Raw genomic sequence first — 22,478 nt, 5'->3', positions numbered from 1 at the left:
CGGTCTTTGCAGGCGGCAAATGCACCAAAACGAATATGTTCAATCCGATTTTCTAACTTCCTTGAACGCAGCATTGACGCGAATGTTAACTCGTCAAAAATGACACGACGAAGTGAAAAGCGACGATTAAAACAAGCCGAATATTCTCTTAAAAAATGGACAGAATGACATTTCTGGCAAATGAAAATACTGTACTCACAATTGTGTCGGGTCTTTGCAATACCGGAAGTACCCCCACTCTTTTGTCGTCGTCCCAGTGAAGTTCCCAATTTCGCCACAAGATGTCAGTCGTGTATAACAAGTGAAGTACAAACGTGATTTCTAAGCACCTCCAAAGTTCGCTTCTGACTACAGTGGATACATCAGCTTTTGAACTTAATTGCTCCCCAGAAAGTGTGTCTTCCAAACATTAATTTCTTATAGGAAACCATTAAAAATGAGAATAATCCGTTCCCAGGTCCCCATAAAACAATTTTTCTACTAAATAAGCCTTAACTACACAAAATATACCTTAATTTATGTATAGTAACTGTGCTATTGTATTGTAATTTAAGAAATAAACGGTACCGTATAATAAAGTCGTTTTATTGACCTTTGTGATGGTCATTGACATAGTTGCCTCTTGATGATATCCGAGTGAAATGTCCGTGCTTTCTCGGCGACAATATTCTCACTCACTGTCCCTTGCTAGCCGGTTTTCGTTAATCCAAATCAACAGGAGTTCTTCAATCTCTTCTATGGGCTGAGACCGTTGCTTAGACAACACAGGAACACCCTTCGCCACGGTTGACTCAGCATACCGGTACCGGGATGCCAAGTCACCCAAATGCACACCTCGTCTGTGTTTTTCGATGATCTTCTTCTTCTTCTTTCTTGTGTCCTCTTCGGCTTAACACGAGCCTGTGGTGGGGTCTTTTCCGGTCCCATAATAGCAAACGTACTCCACTTGATAACAAACCACATCTGCACTCAAAGAGGGTGTGGAAAACTAGTCCAGCAGCCATTGCGGCGCTCCGTGGTAAACTAGTTCGTATGGCAAGATTAAATAGTGGTGATTTTAATGTTTGTATAGCGAAAAGTTCGTTAGCTAAAGTGTTCGTAAGCCGAGATATCACTGTAATTAAAATGAAATTCCAAGATATCTGCGAGTGGCTGGTATCCACTACTTAGCTGACAACCACGTTTGAATTACGGTTATGAGAAATCAAAGTGACTTGTGCTGAATCACAAATGGCGTACGCAAAGCGGATATTGATGAGAGCCAACGATCGACGATCGTCACCAAGGCCATCTTTTTATTGACTTATGGATGAAAGAAAAGCGTTTTGGAGCACGTCGTTCAATGCAAAACCAGACGTTTTAGACTTAGAAGCATAGTCACAAATGCGGCAAGAGGCTTTCCAAATGGTTACAAAAACAGAAAAGGGAAATGAGTTGCTTCCAAGATCAGACGGAATGTGGAATGAAGGAAGGGGTGTTTGGGGTTACGGGTAAGCTAAGACGAACGAAGGCTCCCCGAGAAGCGACAGACGGGTAGACGGTGAGGAGCTCAGAGTTGACCGCAGTCCTGGATGGCCAACTTGGCCGAGGTTTTGCCGCTGCCGGAGCCTAAGCTCTCCATCTTCTTCACCACGTCCATGCCCTCCACCACAGTGCCGAAGACCACGTGCTTCCCGTCCAGCCTGTGTGGGGAGGTGACCAAACACTTTCAAGTCACACCGACCGCAGCATCGTCTTTCCAGCAATTTGCTACTACTAATAATAATAATAATACTACTAATAGTGCTACTAATAATATTACTACTATTACTAAGACTAATAATACTACTACTAATAATACTACTACTAATAATACCACTACTACTAATAATACTACTATTAATAATAATTATACTACTACTAATAATAATACTTCTTCTAATAATAATAATAATAATAATAATAATACGAATAATACAACGACCACTACCACTACTAATACCAATATTACGACTACTACTACCACCACCAATATTACAATTACTACTACAAATATTACTACTACTGCTGCTACTAATACTACTACTCATTATAATTCACAAAAAAAAAAGATTTGTAAAGAAAAACAAAGAGCAAATAAAAATGTGTAAAAAAAGTGAAGCAAGAGAACCACGACAGCTTCAGTGACCTGGAACGAAACATTTGCTATACAGTATTATATAGTATAAGAATTAAAAAAAAAAAATAATAACAAGAATATTATTAATATGATTAGTGTTATCATTATTAAATACAAAAGTATAGCACTATGAATACTACTACGACGACGACTATTACTACTACTAATAACAATAATAATAATAATATTGCTATTTAGCTGGCTAGCTATCTAGTTGGCTGCCTTGGTAGCTATTTGCGAACTAGCTATCTACCTATCTATTAGTTATCCATTTTTCTTTACTTTCTACCTATTTGAGTTATTCCGGATTGAGTGAACGCTGGCGTGTGTGGCTGCCGCTGCTCACCCACAGAAAAACTGATCCTTGAAAGGCACTTAAAATGTAATGTATTATTATTATTAACCCCACCCCTAAACATTTGATTGGCAAGTGTCCAGTAATCACCAGGTGGTCTTGGCGGTGCAGATGAAGAACTGCGAGCCGTTAGTGTTGGGCCCAGCGTTGGCCATGGACAAGATCCCGGGTCCCGTGTGCTTCAGGGTGAAGTTCTCGTCGGCAAACTTGTTCCCGTAGATGGACTTTCCTCCAGTTCCATTGTGGTTGGTGAAGTCCCCGCCCTATCGGGCGCAAGCGGCGCACAAACGTTTGTCTGATTGGTCTCTTCTGTTTGGACGCGGTGACCCGGGGAAAAAAAAAAAAAAAAAAAGCGAACATGCTCACATACCTGGCACATGAAATCAGGGATGACACGGTGGAAGGTGCTCCCCTTGTAGCCAAAACCCTTCTCGCCCGTGCACAAGGCGCGGAAGTTCTCTGCGGTCTTGGGAACCACGTCAGCCCGCAGCTGAAAAAAAATAACGTAAAAAAAAAAGCATTATTTAAAATCATTTAAATGTGATTACAGGTAACATCCAAACGAGTTCTGTTCCGACCAAACGGTCGTAAGTCAAAATGGTCGTAAGTAGAAATACATTCAAAATGTTGAAGAGAGACTCGGAGGCTAAATGACTCGCAAACTCCGCCCGCCCCCCTTTGGTGCGCACACACGGTCGATTGCTGTGCGAGTGTGAGATGCTGGCTGGCCAAAACTGTCCTACGCATTGGGTTTTCCCTTCAAGAGGTCGCCACAGCGAAATAAAATGTATTATTACATTGAATACTTTGCTGTAAATAAACTGCAAAATAAAATACAGAGGGTGCGAAGGACGCCAACTGGAAACGACTTTGGTTACAATCTATGCTCAGCATATTTTACAGACGATAAAACGAGACAGCAAATTATTATCAAATAACACGTGCATCTTTGCATTTCAGCGCATGAAGGGAAATCAGCCGGTTCAATCAGCAAATTAGGCAAACTTTATTCAATATGCAAACAAAATGCACACTAGATTGTCAGGCGCACTGTTGATTTTTGACGCAAAGGGAATTTTTAGTAGGCTTTCTGCTAAAAAAAAAAAGTATTATTTTGGGAGCAGTTTCACATTGAATAGGGATGTGACAAAATGTTTCAATAATTCAGACATTTTCTCATACCATATTAAAGTGTATTTCAACAGCTTTCAAATGATATGTAGATTATTGTTCGATGACAAATAAGGAAATAATGGAATTTTTGAAACATCAAGTGAAATATAGCTCACTGTAGCATTACTACATTGAAGACATTTAAATCCTATGAAATTGCAAATCTCATAGTACAGAGAACACAATTCAAAAGGTACAATAAGGTGAATGAGGACTGACTGATTCAAGCACAAAGTTCGCATTTGCACCGAAAACCCCAAAGGGGCGTTTTATAGCCGCATTCGGACTTCGGTCACGCGGGTACAAAGGGAAGAACCCCCCCCCCCCTACCCCCCACACGCCAATGGAAGTTTCCAGAAGGCACAAGTGTCGCAGTCCCGCCCGCCGAATGGCGCAGGCTGTGCCATAAAGATCCAAAATGGCCAGTGGATAACTAAATAGTTATGTATATTGTGTACATCCTTCGAGACAACTGTATGGACAGAAGCGGCCGTATTTGAGGCCCCCCTTCGCCCGACAAAAGTCGAGAATGGCGGTCAACAAGACGACGCTAGAGAGCGATCGCCATGTTAGCATTAGCTTTAGCCGTCAGCGGGTGAAGGCGGGAAGCCGAATCCAAAGGGGGAGAGATACAGGGGGGCAAATACCAACCGTACGTCAACGTCGCCGACATGTTGAGTGTGAAAGAGGCGTAACATTTGGCCATTGTCACATCTCAAAATTTCACTACTTGTATATCATTAAATTGTTTGAGTCCCATTTGAGACTTCGCTTTGTTTCACTCGCCATTGTTTCAGTATTTAACTAATTTATACTTATAAGTGTTTTTGACTGGTAGTCATTAGATTTGTTTTTTAATCTGAGCTCGAGTGTGTGAAGCTATCGATGTATGCTAAAACTCCTGCTAAAACTTAAACTGGGACTAAGTACGCGTTAAAGTTGCATATGTAGCATTTGATGCCTGTCTGGACAGCAAAATGCAGATTGGCGGTTCACGCGCGGTAATTCGTTTAACTGTGATGTACCAAATGCAGCGATTGATATCCTTTTGGCATCACCATTTTTGCGATCATAAAGTCACACATCAAAGTCTGGTCACGGTTTCGGGTAGCCATTTCATAGCGCGCAGTCCAAGTACGGGCCACAATGAACACATCCAACATGGCGGGAATACTGACGTCCGGCTATAAAACTCGAAGCCCGCTAAACTGAAGCCGACCACACAAGGAACACGGCGCAATTAGCCCGTTAGCCTGGCGCATGACTCATCGAGCTTCGCGCGCTCGGCTAACGTTGCTAACGCTCCACCACAGTCATCTGGGAGGTTAGAGGCGATTCTACGGCTAAGCGCACGCCGCCGAGTTGGCCGCCGAGCTGGCCGTTCGTCTCAAAGGTCGTCCGGAGCCTCGCGTTCGGCCATGGACGATGAATTCCGGAGTCCGCACAAAGGAAGCGCGTGCTAACGCCTCGCCTCACCCCACACCTAAAAGCGGACGAACGTACCTCCATCACGATGCGTCCCATAGAATTGCCATTGGAGGTAACGTCGAAGAACACTTTTGGGTTGGCCATTTTTGCCGCCGCTTCGCTTCCGAGAAGAAGGCAAGAAGATTTTTCGACGACCGACGAAACGCGATGAATGACAATGAACCGAGAAAGATGGCCGTTCGGCAAGAAACTTTATATAAAAGACAGTAGGCGGTGATAAACCAATCAAGCCAATAGGGAGCTGCGAGACGACGAATGATGCATAAAGCGACCAATCAGCAGGTTTATACACCGTACACCGTCACGCGTTCTCATTGGCCAGGCCCACATTTGTCTTACGTTTGGTGCGCTGACAGGGGGGGGCGGGCGCAATTTTATTTCCCACCGAGTAGTTTGCAACAGGGGGGCGTGCTGTCAGAAAGTCGCCCCGCCCCTGCGATCAATTCCACAAGACTTTCAGTTCAAAGCAAAGCGCCTCGCGCTTGACTGACAACCCTCGTGGCCAATCGTGGACAAGCGTGACGTCACTAACCGCAGTCTGAGCGCGCTCTTGTTGTAGCGAGGGGCGGGATGAGGAGTAGAATGCGCGCTCACGCGCACAGGGTGCGGTCATCTGCACGACAAAAAAAAGAAGTCAAACGTGCTCAAATCTTAATGAATGTAAACTAAATGCGCTAATGGCGACTTGCCAGAAAGGTCGACGTGATCTTTCGTTAAAAGTCATTTTCTTTTATTCACGGTCATCATTGCGACAAAAAGAACCCATCGAAAAAAATGGAAAAGACGCAAGAACTACGACGAGAGGCATCAGTCACCGATTGGTTTGATTTGGTAGTTCTTAATATGACGAAATGACAAAAGTACATCCGGGGAAGTAGGAAAGAAGGAATTAGGTCCAGATAAAAGTTTTTAAAAAAGTAACGTTGATACTGGTTAAGGCGATATATTTCCATAGGTTCGCACAACCGGTTTTTTGGAACGCAGTCAACAATGAATGCAAATGTCAACCGACAACTAAGAAATGCAAACTATTCATCAGGTGAAATCTTCAAGCAGTTAACAGCAATTTTGGAGCACAAAAGTGTGTGTTTTTTTTAGCGGCATTCCTTGAAAATTATTTTATTTTTGACCAGATGTTTTAATTGGTTTCCAGACAGCGTGTAAGACAAAAAGTGTGTATTCCAAACATTAATTTCCCATAGGAAACCATTAAAATGAGAATAATACATTCCCAAGTCCCCATAAAACATACTTTACAACTAAATATGCCTTAAAACTACACACAATATACCTTATTTTATGCATAATAAATGTAATATGGTATTGTAATTAAAGAAATAAACTGTTCTGTATAATACAGTCGTTTTATTGACCTTTGTGATGGTCGTTGATGCCTTGTTGGAATGGAACGCTTTTTGCATAAAGTGTCTCAAGGAGCTCTGGCTTGTACATCTTTGAAGTTGTGATCTTGCAACAGCAACAGATGCAGGAGGACTCACTTGAAACTTCATTAATAGCTGGTTCCCTTGCTTGTATCTTCTCTTCAAATTGCACCAATGGCTTGTGCGGGTTATTTGTGGAGCCTGATTGATGGGATATTTTAACCTTGCAGTTTACACTCTGCCTTTGTACTATCAATAAAGTTGAAACGAGTCCAAATTTCACTGTGTTTTCTATGTATTTTCTCACCACTTCACTTGTTTTTTTCCACTTTTTTGTTTCAAGCTCTGTCGTCTCCCTTTCCTGTGTGTGTGTTTCTGTCTCTGTAACCTCTCCCCCACTCACTGCTGCATGTGTCCCCTCCCTCCTCTACCACCGATTTCGACCAATCACATGCGGCTTTAACCGAAAGCTGGGGGCGGGGAATAGAGGGGAACAATGGCTGCCATTTCAGGAGCTCCAAGAACCGGCTCGTTCGCGAATGACACATCACTTATAGTGGCGCTCCGTGTGTTTCCCGAAAAATAGTTTGTCTGCCAAGATTATATTCTCGCGAATGTAACATTCGTAAGGCGAAAAGTTGGCTAGCTAAAGCGTTCCTAAGCCGAGGTATCACTGTATTCTTGTATTTTCCCTTGAAGATATTGAATACATTTGAAGATTTTATTTTGTTAATAAAATGATGCAAAAAACTATGGAACACGTAACGTGATCAATTTTCCAGCCGATGGTCATAACAAGACCATTTTTTGGTTTCATTTTGCATGTGATTATTGCAACAGGGGAGGGAAACCTGTTTTTTTATTTCCTCGGGTCTGACAGGAAGTGTGGTCACCGACAACAGGATGTAAAGTCAGCGACGACACCGATTGGTTATGCGATTCCCAGCCAAAGTCTAACCGAAGGCTGGCAAGCAGGAAGTCGCTCTTGATAGTGTTTGCCACTTCCTGTACAGGCGGGAGGGGAAATTAGAAGAAAATAAAATCAATGACTCATCTAATTTATTTTTTCCATTTTTTTTTTGGTTCGAGGGTTAACTTTGGCTTTTCCTGAAGATTTTTTTAAATGGGTTCGAGGAACACGTGGATATTTTGGGGGGGGGGGGGGGAGAGTCGGGGGTAAAGAGGTGGTCCAGTGATACCTTGGCTTACGAACTTAATTGGTTCCCAGACAGAGTGTGTAAGGTGAAAAGTGTGTATCCCAAAAATTAATTTCCCATAGGAAACCATTAAAATGAGTATAATCCGTTGCCTGGTCCACATAATTTTCGAATTTTCTAAGCCTTAAAACTAAGCAAAATAGACCTTATTTTACGTATGATAAATGTGCTATGGTGTTATAATGAAAGAAATAAACTGTACTGTATAATAAAGTTGTTTTATTGACCTTTGTGATGGTCGTTGATGGCTTGAGGAATGGAGTGGCCGCTTTCATCAACATTAAACACTTGATGAGGAACGTAACCTTCTTTCACCATCTTGAGGAATGATCCCTTGGAGGGGCTTTCTCTGCCATCATTTTACCTTGTTCCTCATCAATTGTGTTCTGTTTAGCTTTTTGCATCAAGTGTACAGATGGCTTGTGCGGGTTATTTGTGGAGCCTGATTGATGGGATATTTTAACCTTGCAGTCTACACTCTGCTATCCCAAAAAATAGTTTGTATGCCAAGGTAAAATGTTCATCAACTTAACGTTGGTCAACCGAAAAGTTCGTAAACCGAGGTATCACTGTACTCGATTGTTGAAAGACAACAAAATGACACCAGTGTAAAAAGAAAGCAAAGAGAGGAGCCGTCGCGTCCGCTCAGTTGTTCTCGAAGAGAGCCAGCAGGTCGTCGTTGTTGTTGCTCCCGCTGGGGAGGTCCGCCGGTCCCAGATACGAAAGCAGCTCGTCTGGGTTGCTCAGTTCCGGAAGCAGCTGAAACAAACACACACACGCGAGTATGACAACAGAAACAAATGTTAACTCACACATATTTTAATTCACATAAATAAATAAATAAATAAAAATTCTACCAAAAAATTTGGAGGACAAAAATTGGTTGATGAAATGAAATCTTTTTTTTTTCAATCAAACAAACATCTAAGTATCTATATCGAGCTAGCTATTTTCTATCTAGCTGGCTATCTATCTAGCTATCTATTAGCTATCAAGCTAGCTAGCTTGCTCTCTATTTGCTAACTAGCTGGTTAGCTATCTATCTATTAGCTATCAAGCTAGTTTGCTCTCTATTTGCTAACTAGCTGGTTATCTATCTATCTATCTATCTATCGCGTGTGGTTGCCGCTGCTCACCCACAGTAAAAACTTATTCTGTGACTGTAAAGTGGCCTTGAGAGTTTTGAAACACGCTTAGAAATGAAATGTATTATTATTATTAGCTATCTATTCGCTAGCTAGCTATCTATTCGAGTTACTTCCGGGTTGAGTGAACGCTGGGGCATGTGGCTGCCGCTGCTCACCCACAGAAAAACTCCTCCTGTGACTGAAAAGTGACCTTGAGACTTTTGCAAGGCGCTTATAAATGAAATGTATTATTTATTATTATTTAAGTAACTATATCTCTGTTATATAAAACTAAAAAAAAAACATAATGAATTAAAAATGTCCTATGTTTTCCATATTATGTCCGAATTGAGTCATTCTATTCAAACAAAAAAGGAGTACAGTGATACCTCACTTTACAAACCCAATTGGTTCCCAGAAAGTGTGTGTAAGGCCAAAAGTATGTCTTCCAAACATTAATTTCCCATAGGAAACCATTAAAATGAGGTATAATCAGTTCCCGCATCCCCATAAAACAATTTCTACTCAATAAGCTCGAAAACGACACAAAATAGACCTTATTTTCTGTATAATAAATGTGCTATTGGATTGTAATTAAATAAATAACAGTACTGTATAACAAAGTTGTTTATATTGACCTTTGTGATGGTCGTTTATGTAGTTGCCTCTTGATGCTATCCGAGTGCAGTTGCCATGCTTTCTCAGCGATAATACCCTTACACACACTGTCCTCTGCTAGCGACTTTTCGTGAATCCAAATCAACAAGTTTTTCAACCTCTTCTATTGCCTGAGACCGTTGCTTAGACAACACAGAACCACCCGTAGCCACATTTAGCAATGGGCGACTTAGCATACTGCTACTGTGACGCTAAGTCTCTTGGCTTAACACTAGCCTGTGGTGGGGTCTTTTTCGGTCCCAAAAAAAGCAAGAGTATCCACTTGATAACAAACCACGTATGCACTCAGAGGAAGGGGGTGTGGAAAAGTAGTCCAGCAGCCACGGTGGCGCTGTTCGGCCGTGCGGTTTGGTGTTCTTCCGCCGAAAACTAGTCCGCCAGCCATTGTGGAGCTCCTTGTGTTTGCCGAAAAGTAATTCGTATGCCAAGATTATATTCTCGCAAATTTAATGTTCCTAAGGCGAAAAGTTCGTTAGCGAAAGCGTTCGTAAGCCAACGTATCACTGTAGTTTATTTGGTGGAATGTTGACTTATTATTATTATTATTATTATTATTATTATTTTAGATCCAATTAGCCTTTATTAGTCCCACGCGCGCCCCGAACTCGTTCGGCTCACATCGAGAGCAGCTTCCGGAACGTCTGCGACGAGGCTGAAGGCGTCACCGTGGAGACGAGCGGCGTTGTGGTTGCTACGCTGCTGCAGCATGGGGTTGACGGCCCCGCCCGCCTGGCGGTTGCCGTGGAGACCGACAGACGGCTGCTGAGAGTGGGGAACGCCGTGGGGTCCGGACATCTGGCGGAAAAAAGGAAACAAGTAAAATAAATACATAAATAATTAGCTCGCTAGATAGCTCAATAGCTAGCTTGATAGCTACATAGCTAGCTAGCGAGTTCAATAGCTAGTTAGAGAGCTCGATAGCTAGCTCTCTAGATACATAGCTTGATAGGTAGCTAGCTAACTCGATAGCTAGCTAGAGAGGTAGCTCGATAGCTAGCTATCTAGACACCTAGCAATGCATAAATAATTAGCTCGCTAGATAGTTCAATAGCTAGCTTAATAGCTAGATAGCTAGCTATCAAGCTACCTAGATAGCTAGCTAGCTAGCCATCAAGCTACCTAGATAGCTAGCTATCAAGCTACCTATTGAGATACCTAGCAATTCATAAATAATTAGCTAGCTAGATAGCTCAATAGCAAGCTTGATAGCTACATAGCTAGCTAGCTAGTTCAATAGCTAGCTAGATAGAGAGCTCGATATCTAGATACATAGCTTGATAGCTAGCTATCTAGATACCTAGCAATGCATAAATAATTAGCTCGCTAGATAGCTCAATAGCTAGCTTGATAGCTAGATACCTAGCTTGATAGATACATAGCTAGCTAGCTAACACAATAGCTAGCTAGATAGGTAGCTATCGCGATACCTAGCAATTCATAAATAATTAGCTAGATAGCTCAATAGCTATCTTGAGAGCTAGATACCTAGCTTGATAGCTACATAGCTAGCTGGCTAGCTAACTCGATAGCTAGCTAGATAGCTCAATAGCTAGTTAGCTGGATAGCTAGCTAGATAAATATGGATAGATAAAACGTTGGTACCTGCGTAGCCGGCGGTGGTGGTTTGTCGCCCGACATTTCGGAACGGAAGGGGAGAGGTGGCTGGTCGGGCGACGAGAAGTCCGCCCCGACCGTCGACCCCGGAGTCATGGGACTCGCGCTCATGTCCGAGAACGGCGTCTGGCCGGGATACGACGGGGCTGAAATACGTACATTGATTGGGTAAGTTGCGCCTTGAAATATGAGGCCAAGTCGCTACGCAGCTACGCTCGCATCTCAAAACAAATGTCAAGGTGAAAAAGCTTTGATACAATTTAGGTTTTTTTTGACTCCAAGATGGCATCGCGAGAGTGGCTGCCTTTCCAGCAGCTTCTGTATTTTGCGTTTCTACTTCTTTCTTTCCTTTCCTCTTCCTTTCGTCACTTTGCTGCTGTGAAATGTCAATTTCTCCACTGCCAGACAAATAAAGGTACATCCAATCTGTAAAAACGCGTGCAAGTGCATGCAGGCTAACTCATGCTAACGCTACGTCTGTGTAAACTCTGTCGTACAGGAGTGATCCATCGAGGAGAAGGTTTCTTCCGTCGTCATCTGTACTTCTTTGAAGGTGTCGGATGTTTCGCTTCTTATCCAAGAGGCTTCGTCAGCTAACTAAAATCTTTTGCTGGTAGTTTTGACCCTATATATATATCCCTCCTGTCCAGATGTGGCGGAGCCAGACTCTGCTATGATTGGTCCCTGCTCTCAGGTAGGGGGGAGCAGAGGACTATTCCCTGAGGCTATACTGATTACTTCTATTGTCCTGCTGAGTGTGGGGTCTACGACTGGGCTGATTGCCCATTTTGATCTGGTATTACCTCATCGGCATAACTAAGCCTCTGTTGCCGAATAAGTCGGTAGTAGGAACGATCCAAATTGAACCTCACCCCACCATGGCGATTTAGTGAAGGGTTTTGCTGTTTTATGAAAATAGCTTCTTTTACTCCCTTTTCATGCTAACGCTAACGCTTTTACACATCAACCTCACATGCATGTACACAGATTTTCAATTTTCCACAAACACAGAAAAAAAAACTAGTTTTCCACTACAAAAATAAAATGAAATAAATTCCCTTCAAAATAAAATAAAAACAAAACGTTCCGTCCGCACCTGCCCCAGAGTAGTCAGGCGTGTTGCTGCGTCCGCCGGCCGCCATGGGCGGGTAGCGCGCCGGCGAGGATGCGGAAGGAGGGGCGGGGCCTAGTGATGCGATCATTTCCATGACGCTGGGCAGCACCATGTGACTCGGGCTGAGGGTACGACAACGTTTGAGCGCCGGGCCGTCCGACTCCTCCTTGATGTGGACGTCCGGTTTGACCGGAACCGGTTTCCAACTGCAGACCGGGTCGATGGTGATCTCCTCGTACTCGGAACTGAACGCACAGAAAGAAGGTGTCACAGGAACATGCCAAGTAATCATAATCATAATAAGAATACATTTCATTCAAAACTCTCAAGGAAGTCACTCAAATAGATAGAAAGCTAGCTAATAGACAGCCGCCGAGACAACCAGCCAGCTAGCCATATAACAAATAGATAGCCAGCTAAATAGCTACATAGCCAGCCAGATAGATAACACGTAGGAAATAGATAGCCAGCTAGGTAGCTAGCAAGATAACCAGCTAGCAAGATAGCCAGTTAGGTAGCCAGCATGGAGTCATCAGAATAATAATAAATAATAATAATAATACAACTAATAATAATAATAATACTAATACATTTAATTTGTAAGAGCCTTTCAAAACTCTCAAGGACACTTTATATTCTATATATATATATTAATTTTTTTGTGTGGGTGAGCAGCGGCAGCCATTCGCGCCAGCGTTCACTCTACCCGGAAGTAACACAGCAGCAAAGTTAGGAAAGGAAAGAAAGAAGTAGAAAAAAATACAGGAGCTGCTGGAAAGGCAGCCACTCTCGTGGCGCCATCTTGAAGTTAAAAAAAAAAAAAAAAAAAAAAAAAAAAAAACTAAATACAAAAATATGGAACAGATTAACAATTTTTACATTGATTATAATGGAAAATGTTGTTTTGGTTTTCAACAACATGATATGACAACACAAAGACTGAGTCATTCATTCATGGTCACTGACGGCCATGTGACAGTCACGTAACTGTCAATTGAAATTGATGAAGGTCACATGACGTCATCACGAATCACATTCACATCATGAACATAACAATGGTCACATGACCGCCACTCGCGAGTCACGTGACGACGTCAAAGACGACCTCAAGCTCGTCACGTGACCGCCACGTCACGTCACCGCACGACCGTCGCCGCTCACTTGTGAACGTAGATGAGAATTCCGAGCATGTATTGATCCACTTCCAGACCCTCCAGCAGAGCAGTTTTACTGCACGGAAACACAAAAGGGTCAACAGGAGTGTTACCGTGGCGACGCGAGGGACCCCGTACACGCGTGTTCGGGGGCGTACTTGCACACGGGACATCTCCACGTTCCTCGCTCGCAGTTAAGCTGCAGGTACGACTCCAGGTCAAAACACTGCAAACAGGAAGTGGATTTAGAACGTGACATCATTTTTCACAATAAGGGGGGGGGGGGGGGGGTTGTAAATAGAAATACAGTCAAAACTCAGTTTTCGACCATAATCCGTTCCAGAAACCTGTTCAAAAACGGAAAATTTTCCCATTATAATCATGGTCCAGAACCCATTTTGGTTGTAAACTAAGGCATCAAAAAGACCACATTTTTAGTCGAAAAGCGATTTGGTGGAAAACCAAAACATCATTTCCCATTATAATCTATGTAAAAATTGTTAATCCGTTCCATCTGCTTATTGTTTTTTTTTTTTGTTCAGATTGAACAAGACAAACACGCCTGCTCACATTGGAACGCTACACAAGACTAATGCGTCGGTGACAAGGAGACGTGACACCTGGAAGTGACGTATAAGACGAATCGGAGTGGTGCATTCAGGTGCGCTCAGTTTGGTCGAGAATCCCAATTTTTGAGTGTAAACCGAGGCATCAAAATTTTGGTCGAAAAATGATTTGGTGGAAAATCAAAACATCATTTCCCATTATAATCTATATAAAAATGGTCAATCCGTTCCGTGGTGGTGCATTCAGGTGTGCTCATTTTGGTCGAGAAACCCATTTTTGGGTGTAAACCGAGGCATAAAAAAACCCAAATTTTTTTGATCGAAAACCAAATTGGTCGAGAACCGAGACGTTCGAAAACCGAGGTTTGACTGTCAACATAAAGTCGCCTCGTCTCACACGAAGCTACCTGCACATGTCTGCATTCGTGTCCTCTGGCGGGAAGTTGTATCCGCCTGAAAGTGATGGGACACTTGAGCGACACCCTGATGGCCGTTTGCTCCACACCGTCCTCTCCGTTTAGCCCGGGGGTCCCGGGAACGGAGCCGTTGCTGAAGTTCCTTTTAACTGCACGCAAGCGCGCCACAACGGCGTCAAAAAAAAAAAAAACGGTCTGAAGGGCGACCCGAACGTGGGCGCGACTCACTTTTGGCGACGCAGTGCTCGGCGGGGAGTCTTTTCTTCATTAGACCCTGAAGAACCGAACGCACCGACGGACGGTGGACCAGCTGCAGCACGAACAGGTGGGACTGCGGGACAAAAGACGGTGAGACGGACGAGAGATGCCGGATGGGACGAAGGACAGCGGACGATTAAGGGGGGGGACGGGCGACTGACGCAGCAACAGGCGGTGACGGTGATCTGGATGGTGTTCCTGCCCAGCTGGCAGACTTGCTTCAGGTACAAAGCCTTGTGGGACGTCTTGTTGTCGCCACGCTCGATGGTCAGCGGCGTGGCGTTCACGCTCACCTGAGGGGGGCGTGAATTAGTTTGTTGTTTTTGGGGCATGACCGTCACTGGACCCAACATGTCACACTGTCTCTCACACCCCCCTCACATGACCCGTCTCACCTGGACGGAAGCCGGCCAATTGGTGTTCATCTGCCGATCTTCGTGATGGTAGCACTTGAATTGAAGTTCCAGGTCCGGCCTGCACGCCAACGCACGCGCACACGTACAGATAAGCGCTTCCTGTTAGGTTAAACTCTTATTGTGAAAGGGCAGCAGGAAGTGACCTCATGACGAGCGTCTTGTACACCGAGTCTCTGAGGGGGAACACGTGGTTGCTGACCGCCAGGTTGTGTTCCAACCTGAAGGGTTCGAGGACCACGCCGTCGCGCACCGGGAACGTCAGACGCAGGTCGTCGCTCGGGTTACCTGCCCGACAGGAAGTCAGGACGCCCTGCTTTCCCGGAAGGCGATGTGATTGGACACGCACCTGCGGGCGGGGCCGGTTTGACGTCTGGCAGGAAGGAGGCTTTTGTGATGTCACTACTGTTGCCGGGCGACATGTAGGGCGGAGCCATGGAGCTGCCGGGCGTCATGGGCGGAGTCGGGTTCCCGGGTAACGGCGAGCTGGGGTAGCCTGGCAACCCTCGGCCGGGCTGACGCACATTGCACGTGCAAGGTCACACACACAGTGGTCCTCACAAGAATAGTCATAAAACCACATATGATGGTCCTCACAAGAATGATCATACAAGCGCACATATATACATACAGTGGTCGTCGTAAGAATAGTCATACAAAAACACAGGGTGGTCCTCACAAGAATAGTCATACAAACACACAGTGGTCCTCACAAGAATTGTCATACAAACATATATACACACAGTGGTCCTCACAGGAATAGTCACACAAACACAGTTGTCCTCACAAGAATAGTCATACAAGCACATATACACACAGTGATCCGCACAGGAATAGTCACACAAACACGTGGTGGTCCTCACAAGTCATACAAACACCGGTGGTCCTCACAAGAATTGTCATACAAACACAAACATACATCCAGTTGTACTTACAAGAATAGTCATGCAAACACATGTGGTGGTCCTCACAAGAACGGTCATACACACACACATATACACACAAACACCGTGGTCCTCACAAGAATAGTCACACAAACACACACTTACCCCAGAGATCTGGTTAAAGGAGTTGTAAATGCCTGCGGCCCCCCCTGATGACATCACACTCAAAGCTCCACCCTGACCATTAAACTGCTCCTGTAATAACAACACACACGAGTACAAACTGCTCAAGTGTGCACATGCACACGCACACACACATACATACACGCACGCACACAAACACACACACACCTTGTAGTATTGCGAGTTGGAGGGCACCGACGGAGGATACTGGGGGAGGGGCAGCTTCTTGTAGGAGTGGGCGGAGCCTACCCTTTGTGGCACGGGGCATGGGCTACCAGTACCTGCGAAGGTCAAAAAGGAAGTAGCAAGAGGGCTCAAGCTAACGGCGTCAACGTTTGATGCTAAACTATTTTAATAATAATGATAATAATGATAATAATCCATTTCATTTCTAAGCGCCTTTCAAAACACTCAAGGTCACTTTACAGTCACAGGATCGGGTTTTCTGCGGGTGAGCAGTGGCAGCCACATGCGCCAGCGTTCACTCAACCCGGAGGTAATAATAATCAATATTAATACATTTTATTTATAAGCGCCTTTCAAAACTCTCAAGGAGACTTTACAGTCACGGGATACTTTTTCTGAGGGTGAGCAGTAGCAGCCACTCACGCCAGCGTTCACTCAACCCAGAACAACAATAATAATGACAACAATAATAAGAATAATAAGATTAATCATAATAACCATAACAATAATAACAACAATAATAATAACCATAATAATAACAATAATAATAATAACAACCATGATAACAACAACAATAATAATAACCATTAGAACAATAATAATAATAATAATAACAATAATAATAATAATAATAAGATTAAGAATCATAATAACCATAATAACTCAAATAGATAGAAAGCCAGCCAGCATTCTAGCTAATAGATAGCCAGCGAGGCAGTTAGCTAACTAGCGAGATAGCCATATAGCTAATAAATAGCCAGCTACATAGCTAGCTAGCTAGCAAGCCAGATAGCTAATAGATAGCAAATGGATAGCAAATAGATAGCCAGCTAGATAGCGATTTTGTAGGAAAACCGACCTGGTTGGTACTGCGAGTACAAGCCCGATCCCGGAGATCCACCCGCACCTGAACCCGGCGCAGAACCGGAACCAACAGGAACGGCGTACAGCTGAGGCGCCACCAGAAAGGCCTGAGGTGGAAACGGCATCAGTAAGATTCCACTTTTAATCATAAGAATAATACATTTCATTGATAAGCGCCTTTCAAAACTCTCAAGGTCACTTTACAGTCACAGGACAACATTTCCTGCGGGTTTCCACGCGCCGGCGTTCACTCAACCCGGAAGTCACTCAAATAGAAAGAAAGCTAGCTAGCTAGCCAATAGACAGCCATCTAGATAGCTACAAAGCTATTAGATAGCAAGCCAGGCAGCTAGATAGCAAATACAGTTGTTCATTTTTGCATTTTACAGTTGTCTCCTTTTCGACTTTCAACAGTAATCTAGCTAGATAGCTATATAGCTATTAGATAGCTATCCAGATAGCTATATAACTATTATATAGCTAGCCATGTAGCTTGATAGCAAATAGATACATTTGTTCATTTTTGCTGTCTCCTTTCCGACTTTCAATGGTAATCTAGCTAGATAGATAGCTATATAGCTATTAGATAGCTAGCCAGATAGCTAGATAGCAAATAGATACAGTTGTTCATTTTTGCCATCTCCTTTTCGACTTTCAACAGTAATAGCTAGCTAGATAGCTATATAGCTATTAGATAGCTATCCAGATAGCTATATAGCTATTAGATAGCTAGCCAGATAGCTCGATAGCAAATAGATACATTTGTTTATCTTAGCCGGCCGAGCGGCAGCTCACCTCAGGGTTGTAAGTCCGTTTCACGCCCTGCGAGGTCCGCGGGTGAGGCTGCTGTGGTCCGGGCGAGTAGTTTTGGTGCGCCGCTAGCCTCTGGGGACCTCCAGCCCCATACATGGGGCTCATAGAGGCCATGCCCCTCGTGGGCCCGGGTCCCGTCCCCATACCAGGAGGGGCGCGGGGCACTGAGTGGGCCACGAACTGGTTGTTGTACGATGGACCGCCCATCTGAGACACAACGGAATTGGAGGTGGCTCGGGTGTGGTCCGTTGTAGTTAAGTGAAGACCACCACAGGTAGGAAACTAGGCTAGTTGGTGGCCCACCTTGCATGCGTGACAGGTTCCTGTGTGCGTGTTTGTATGACTAGTCTTGTGAGGACCGCAAACATTTTTAGACCATACGTCGTGAAGACATTTTTTGACAAGTGAGGACCTTTTGTCAGTCCTCACAAGTTTTTCAGACTAAAGGCTTCTAGAGGGTCTATATATGCATCTGTTCAAGTTTCAGAGAGGTCCTCACAAATTCACCCAAAATGATTTTTTTTGCTGTGTATTTTCATTGCACTTGGATACACACACTTTTTACTCACTTTGTGTGTTTATGTTTGTGTGTGTGCGTGCGTGGTTAATGAGAGGAAAAAGTTCAGACCACAAAAAGTCAAATGATATTTTAACCAAATTCACTACAGGGGTGAGGACTTTGAATGTAGCCATTCAGAAACCTCACTCCTGCTGTTATTTCAGTTTCAGTCTACTTTTTATTTTTTTTTTTTAAAGAAGTTGAAGTGGGACATGTTTAGTGTTCAAAAGTAACACTAGTTCTTCTCGAAACTTATCAGCAACGGGGGTCCTAACTCCTTAACTGGAGTTATCCAGACCTCACAAAAACGTTAAAACAAGAATGTGTGTCTGTATGAAAGAGGAAGTGGTGCTTACCTGTCCGTAGTTCATTTCCTGGTTCTGCTTCTCTTGGATGGCAGCCACGGTTGCCGTGGCGGTGGCAGTCGCCGTGGCGGCGGCGGCGGCTACGGCGGCCGCCGCCGCTTGCGTGAAGTCCGCCGCTCCCCGGGATCCATTCGGATTGGGGGGGTAACTATGCGTGCGCATATGTGTGTGAGGGAGGGGAAAATAGTCAGGACCCCCGTGGTTAAATATGCGAGACCCACCTTCCCGGGTACCCGCCCGGGGTGCCCATGTAGCCCCCACCGGGCCGGCCGTAAGTGCCCTGGTTCAGATAGGCCTTGTTGGGATCCCCGTAGCTCTGCCGGCCCACGTAAGCCTCCGGGCCCCCGGCCATGGAGCCTCCCCCGGGGCCCCGCATCGCAGGCGGCCCTGCCGGGTTGGCCCCGGCCCCCATCGAAGCCCCGCCCGGGCCCTGATATGGAGAGAAGACACCACGTGAGACGGACGGGCAAGAGTGCGTACGTGGGCATGCGGCGTACCTGGCTGGCCGAGGGGTTGGTGACCCCCCACACGGTGGTGACCACGGAGAGCGACCCCTGGGGCTGGTTGGTGGGCTGCTGCCAGCTGGAGGGCTCATACCCGTACGAAGCCTCACTGTGGGGGAGATAGAGAGTGGGAGGGGTGGCAACAAGTGCCATCTGTTTGTGTTTCTAACACGTTTGTGTCTGTGTGTGCACGTAAAGTGAAAAAGAGTGAGTGTGTGTGTGTTTGTATGAGTAGTCTTGTGAGGACCACTAACATTTTATACCATACGTAGTGAGGATATTTTTGACAAGTGAGGACCTTTAAGACGGTCCTCAAGAGTTTTTCATTCTAAAGGGTTCTAGAGGGTCTATATCTGCATCTGTTAAAGTTTCAGAGAGGTCCTCACAAAATGATTTTTTTTGGGTGTGTATTTTCATTTCACTCGGATACACACACTTTTTATTCACTGTGTGCGTTTATGTGTGTGTGGTTAATGAGAGGAAAAAAAAAATCATACCACTAGAAGTAAAACGATATTTTAACCAAATCCACTACAGGGGTGAGGACTTTGAATGTACCAATTCAGAAACCTCACTCCTGCTGTTATTTCAGTTTCAAGTCCACTTTTTACTTCTTTGCTTTGAAAGAAGTTGAAGTGAGAAATGGGGTGACATTTAGTGTTCAAATGGAACACTAGTTCTTCTCTAAACTTGTGGTGCTCACTCCTTATCTGGAGTTATCGGGACCTCATAAAATAGGAGTGTGTGTGTGCGTGTGTGTGTGTGTGTGCGCGTTTGTACCTATGTGGATTGCCGGCCAGTCCAGCCTTCATGTGATTGAGCGGATTCATTGGGCGTCTCTGCGGACAGTCAGACAATCAAAACCTTAAAGGACAACCGACACCATGTTATTGTTTCCTAACTGACATCAGAAAAACGTTTTGCAGCAGCTAAAATACGCAAAACACGCAGGCTGATATTTTTAGTCAAATGCAAAACAACAATAAAAATGACTGAAAGTGTCCCAAAACTGCCACAAATGAGCTCAAAACTGGGAAGATTCAGAAAGTCCCGCCCCCTTTTTCGTGACGTCACGTGAGGCTCGTCCTTCATAAACTACCTTGCTTCAGAATCAAAACAATGACTTCAGACTCGGAGAAGATGCTTTCTTGTTACTCATCCAGTCATAAATTTGATTCAAATAGTTCTGAAGAGGAAAGCATACACGTTTGCAATCGATTCAAGAAGTCCTTTTGGATCAATTTGAGCCGTCTGGAGTCCAATGTAGCGCCCAGAAAATGCCCAAGATGGCGCCCAAGCTCCGTTGGAAATGGGCTGATTTGTCCACTGGGAATTTGTGTCAACTTACACCTTCTTTATGCGTGTTAGCGCAATTGGCTGCGACACAATGATTCACCACCGCGTTATTTATGTCGTTTTCCTTCTAATCGCCATCAACACTGTGTTTTTAGATGAAAAAAAGTACCCAAAATGCATTGTGTGTCGCTTTCTGAGTCAGGGGCGTTGCCTCCGTGACGTCACTTAGGGCATCGTCATCAACTCGAAAACAAGACTTCATGAATATTCAGCGCGAGTCTTAAAATGTAGAATATAGCTGTATGCAGTGGAATCTTTTTAAAATGCGCTCAGTAGAAGTCATTTGAAGCCATTTTGCAAATTATGGGCGCAACTTGTCCGGTGGTGTCGGTTGTCCTTTAATCTCTCCCTCATCGGACCCCCGGGAAAGAAAAGACGTGTAACCACAAAAATTAGGCGGATGCTAACTTGGCTAACATTAAGGGACAGGCGCTTCAACACATTTGTAACTGTAAACCCAAAATAAACTCAATAGGTTTTCCAAAATCACGTGTGTTGTGATGTACAAAATATTTGGACCACGCGAGGACATCACAGCAGTACACACACACACACACACACACACACACACACACACACACACACACACACACACACACACACACACTGTACAACTACACACAACAAATTAACACAAAAAATACAACCACACACAACGACACAAAGGCGTGACAATCCCACACATAATCTTTAGGTTGATTCATGAGCTAATATTGAATGCCAAATAACTGGATACAAGACGTGTTTAAAAATAAATGTCGGAGATATTTTGGTAGGAACGTTGCTTTATGTTCCAATAACGAGGCACCGACGCCGCTTCCCTTAGCATTAGCATTTGTGCTAGCAACCGGCACGGAACTCAGCAGCCAGCCGCTAAAACAACAACACAATTGTGCTTTTTAACAACATACGCGCGCCGAATGTTTAATAAACGTTTCGGTGATGTGTCATGACAAAAAATAATAATTCAAAATGAAGGCGGGCGCCGCGAAAAGAAGTCGCCGTTGTCCAGATGTTAAGGGGTTAGCTTAACTAGCTTGGGCTAGCTCAGCCCGGCTAGTGACAATGCAATGAAAGCAGGCTAACGCTTAGCCGCCGGCTAATGTCTCACGAAGATACTCATTGTTAACAATCACCGAGTAAAAGCTATTTCGTCTTCGGGTTAAAAAATAAAAGACACCCGTGTGGGGGAACTGGTCGACGTGGGGTCGTTTTACCTCCACCACTTGGCTGCCGAACAAGCCCCGCTGCGGGGGTCTGCGCTCTGTGTTCCACCGGGCCTCCGGGTCATCAAGTAGCTCAAGCCCAGAATCGTTCACCGGATCCGGGACGATCTGTTTCCAACGCGTCCCTTTAATATCCACAAAATGTCCTCCACCGAGAGCCAAAAATTCACTCGTGTAGCTCCAAGTTCACCACCGGGCTCCTTCCTACCTGCCCGCCCGGCGACCGCCGTGTCGACTATCCGGCTTCGGCAGTCGCCCCGCGGTTCCCGCACCTCCACCACCGCAACGCGTTACACTGGCGGGCGCTGTGGGCTGCTTGTTCGCGGCTTTGCTCCGCATCGCCGCCGTCACACCGGAGAAGACGGCGGCCAACTGAAGGAGGAGGAGGAGGAGGAGGAGGAGGAAGGGAGTCGGCTCATACCGACG

The 22,478-nt window shown here is 44.7% G+C and overlaps 2 protein-coding genes across 2 annotated transcripts; both read right to left on the bottom strand.

Annotated features, from left to right (window-relative positions):
• Window positions 1–1,273: 1,273 nt before the first annotated feature.
• Window positions 1,274–5,351, bottom strand: LOC148898639 (peptidyl-prolyl cis-trans isomerase). Its single transcript, XM_088993437.1, has 4 exons — window positions 5,190–5,351; window positions 2,884–3,003; window positions 2,604–2,776; window positions 1,274–1,682 (listed from the first exon to the last, which is right to left on the bottom strand). The coding sequence occupies exons 1-4, from the start codon at window positions 5,256–5,258 to the stop codon at window positions 1,550–1,552; spliced, it is 495 nt and encodes a 164-aa protein (XP_088849563.1). The 5' UTR covers window positions 5,259–5,351; the 3' UTR covers window positions 1,274–1,549.
• A 911-nt stretch (window positions 5,352–6,262) lies between these two features.
• On the bottom strand, window positions 6,263–22,419 carry LOC148898638 (zinc finger MIZ domain-containing protein 2-like). The gene is made up of 22 exons (XM_088993435.1): window positions 22,261–22,419; window positions 22,044–22,160; window positions 20,251–20,309; window positions 19,465–19,579; window positions 19,189–19,397; window positions 18,959–19,115; window positions 18,026–18,250; window positions 17,226–17,337; window positions 16,349–16,461; window positions 16,163–16,252; window positions 15,463–15,628; window positions 15,260–15,401; window positions 15,096–15,174; window positions 14,862–14,993; window positions 14,671–14,773; window positions 14,434–14,591; window positions 13,619–13,686; window positions 13,468–13,536; window positions 12,289–12,551; window positions 11,181–11,338; window positions 10,197–10,373; window positions 6,263–8,532 (listed from the first exon to the last, which is right to left on the bottom strand). The coding sequence occupies exons 3-22, from the start codon at window positions 20,298–20,300 to the stop codon at window positions 8,419–8,421; spliced, it is 2,700 nt and encodes an 899-aa protein (XP_088849561.1). The 5' UTR covers window positions 20,301–20,309; window positions 22,044–22,160; window positions 22,261–22,419; the 3' UTR covers window positions 6,263–8,418.
• Between the last annotated feature and the right edge of the window lie 59 nt (window positions 22,420–22,478).

This window comes from Hippocampus bargibanti, linkage group LG04, assembly GCF_051943395.1.
Source record: "Hippocampus bargibanti isolate YZ-2025 linkage group LG04, ASM5194339v1, whole genome shotgun sequence".
NCBI classification, from domain to species: domain Eukaryota; kingdom Metazoa; phylum Chordata; class Actinopteri; order Syngnathiformes; family Syngnathidae; genus Hippocampus; species Hippocampus bargibanti.
The sequence above is the reverse complement of the archived record's forward strand: the minus strand, read 5'-3'. Positions and strand labels throughout refer to the sequence as shown.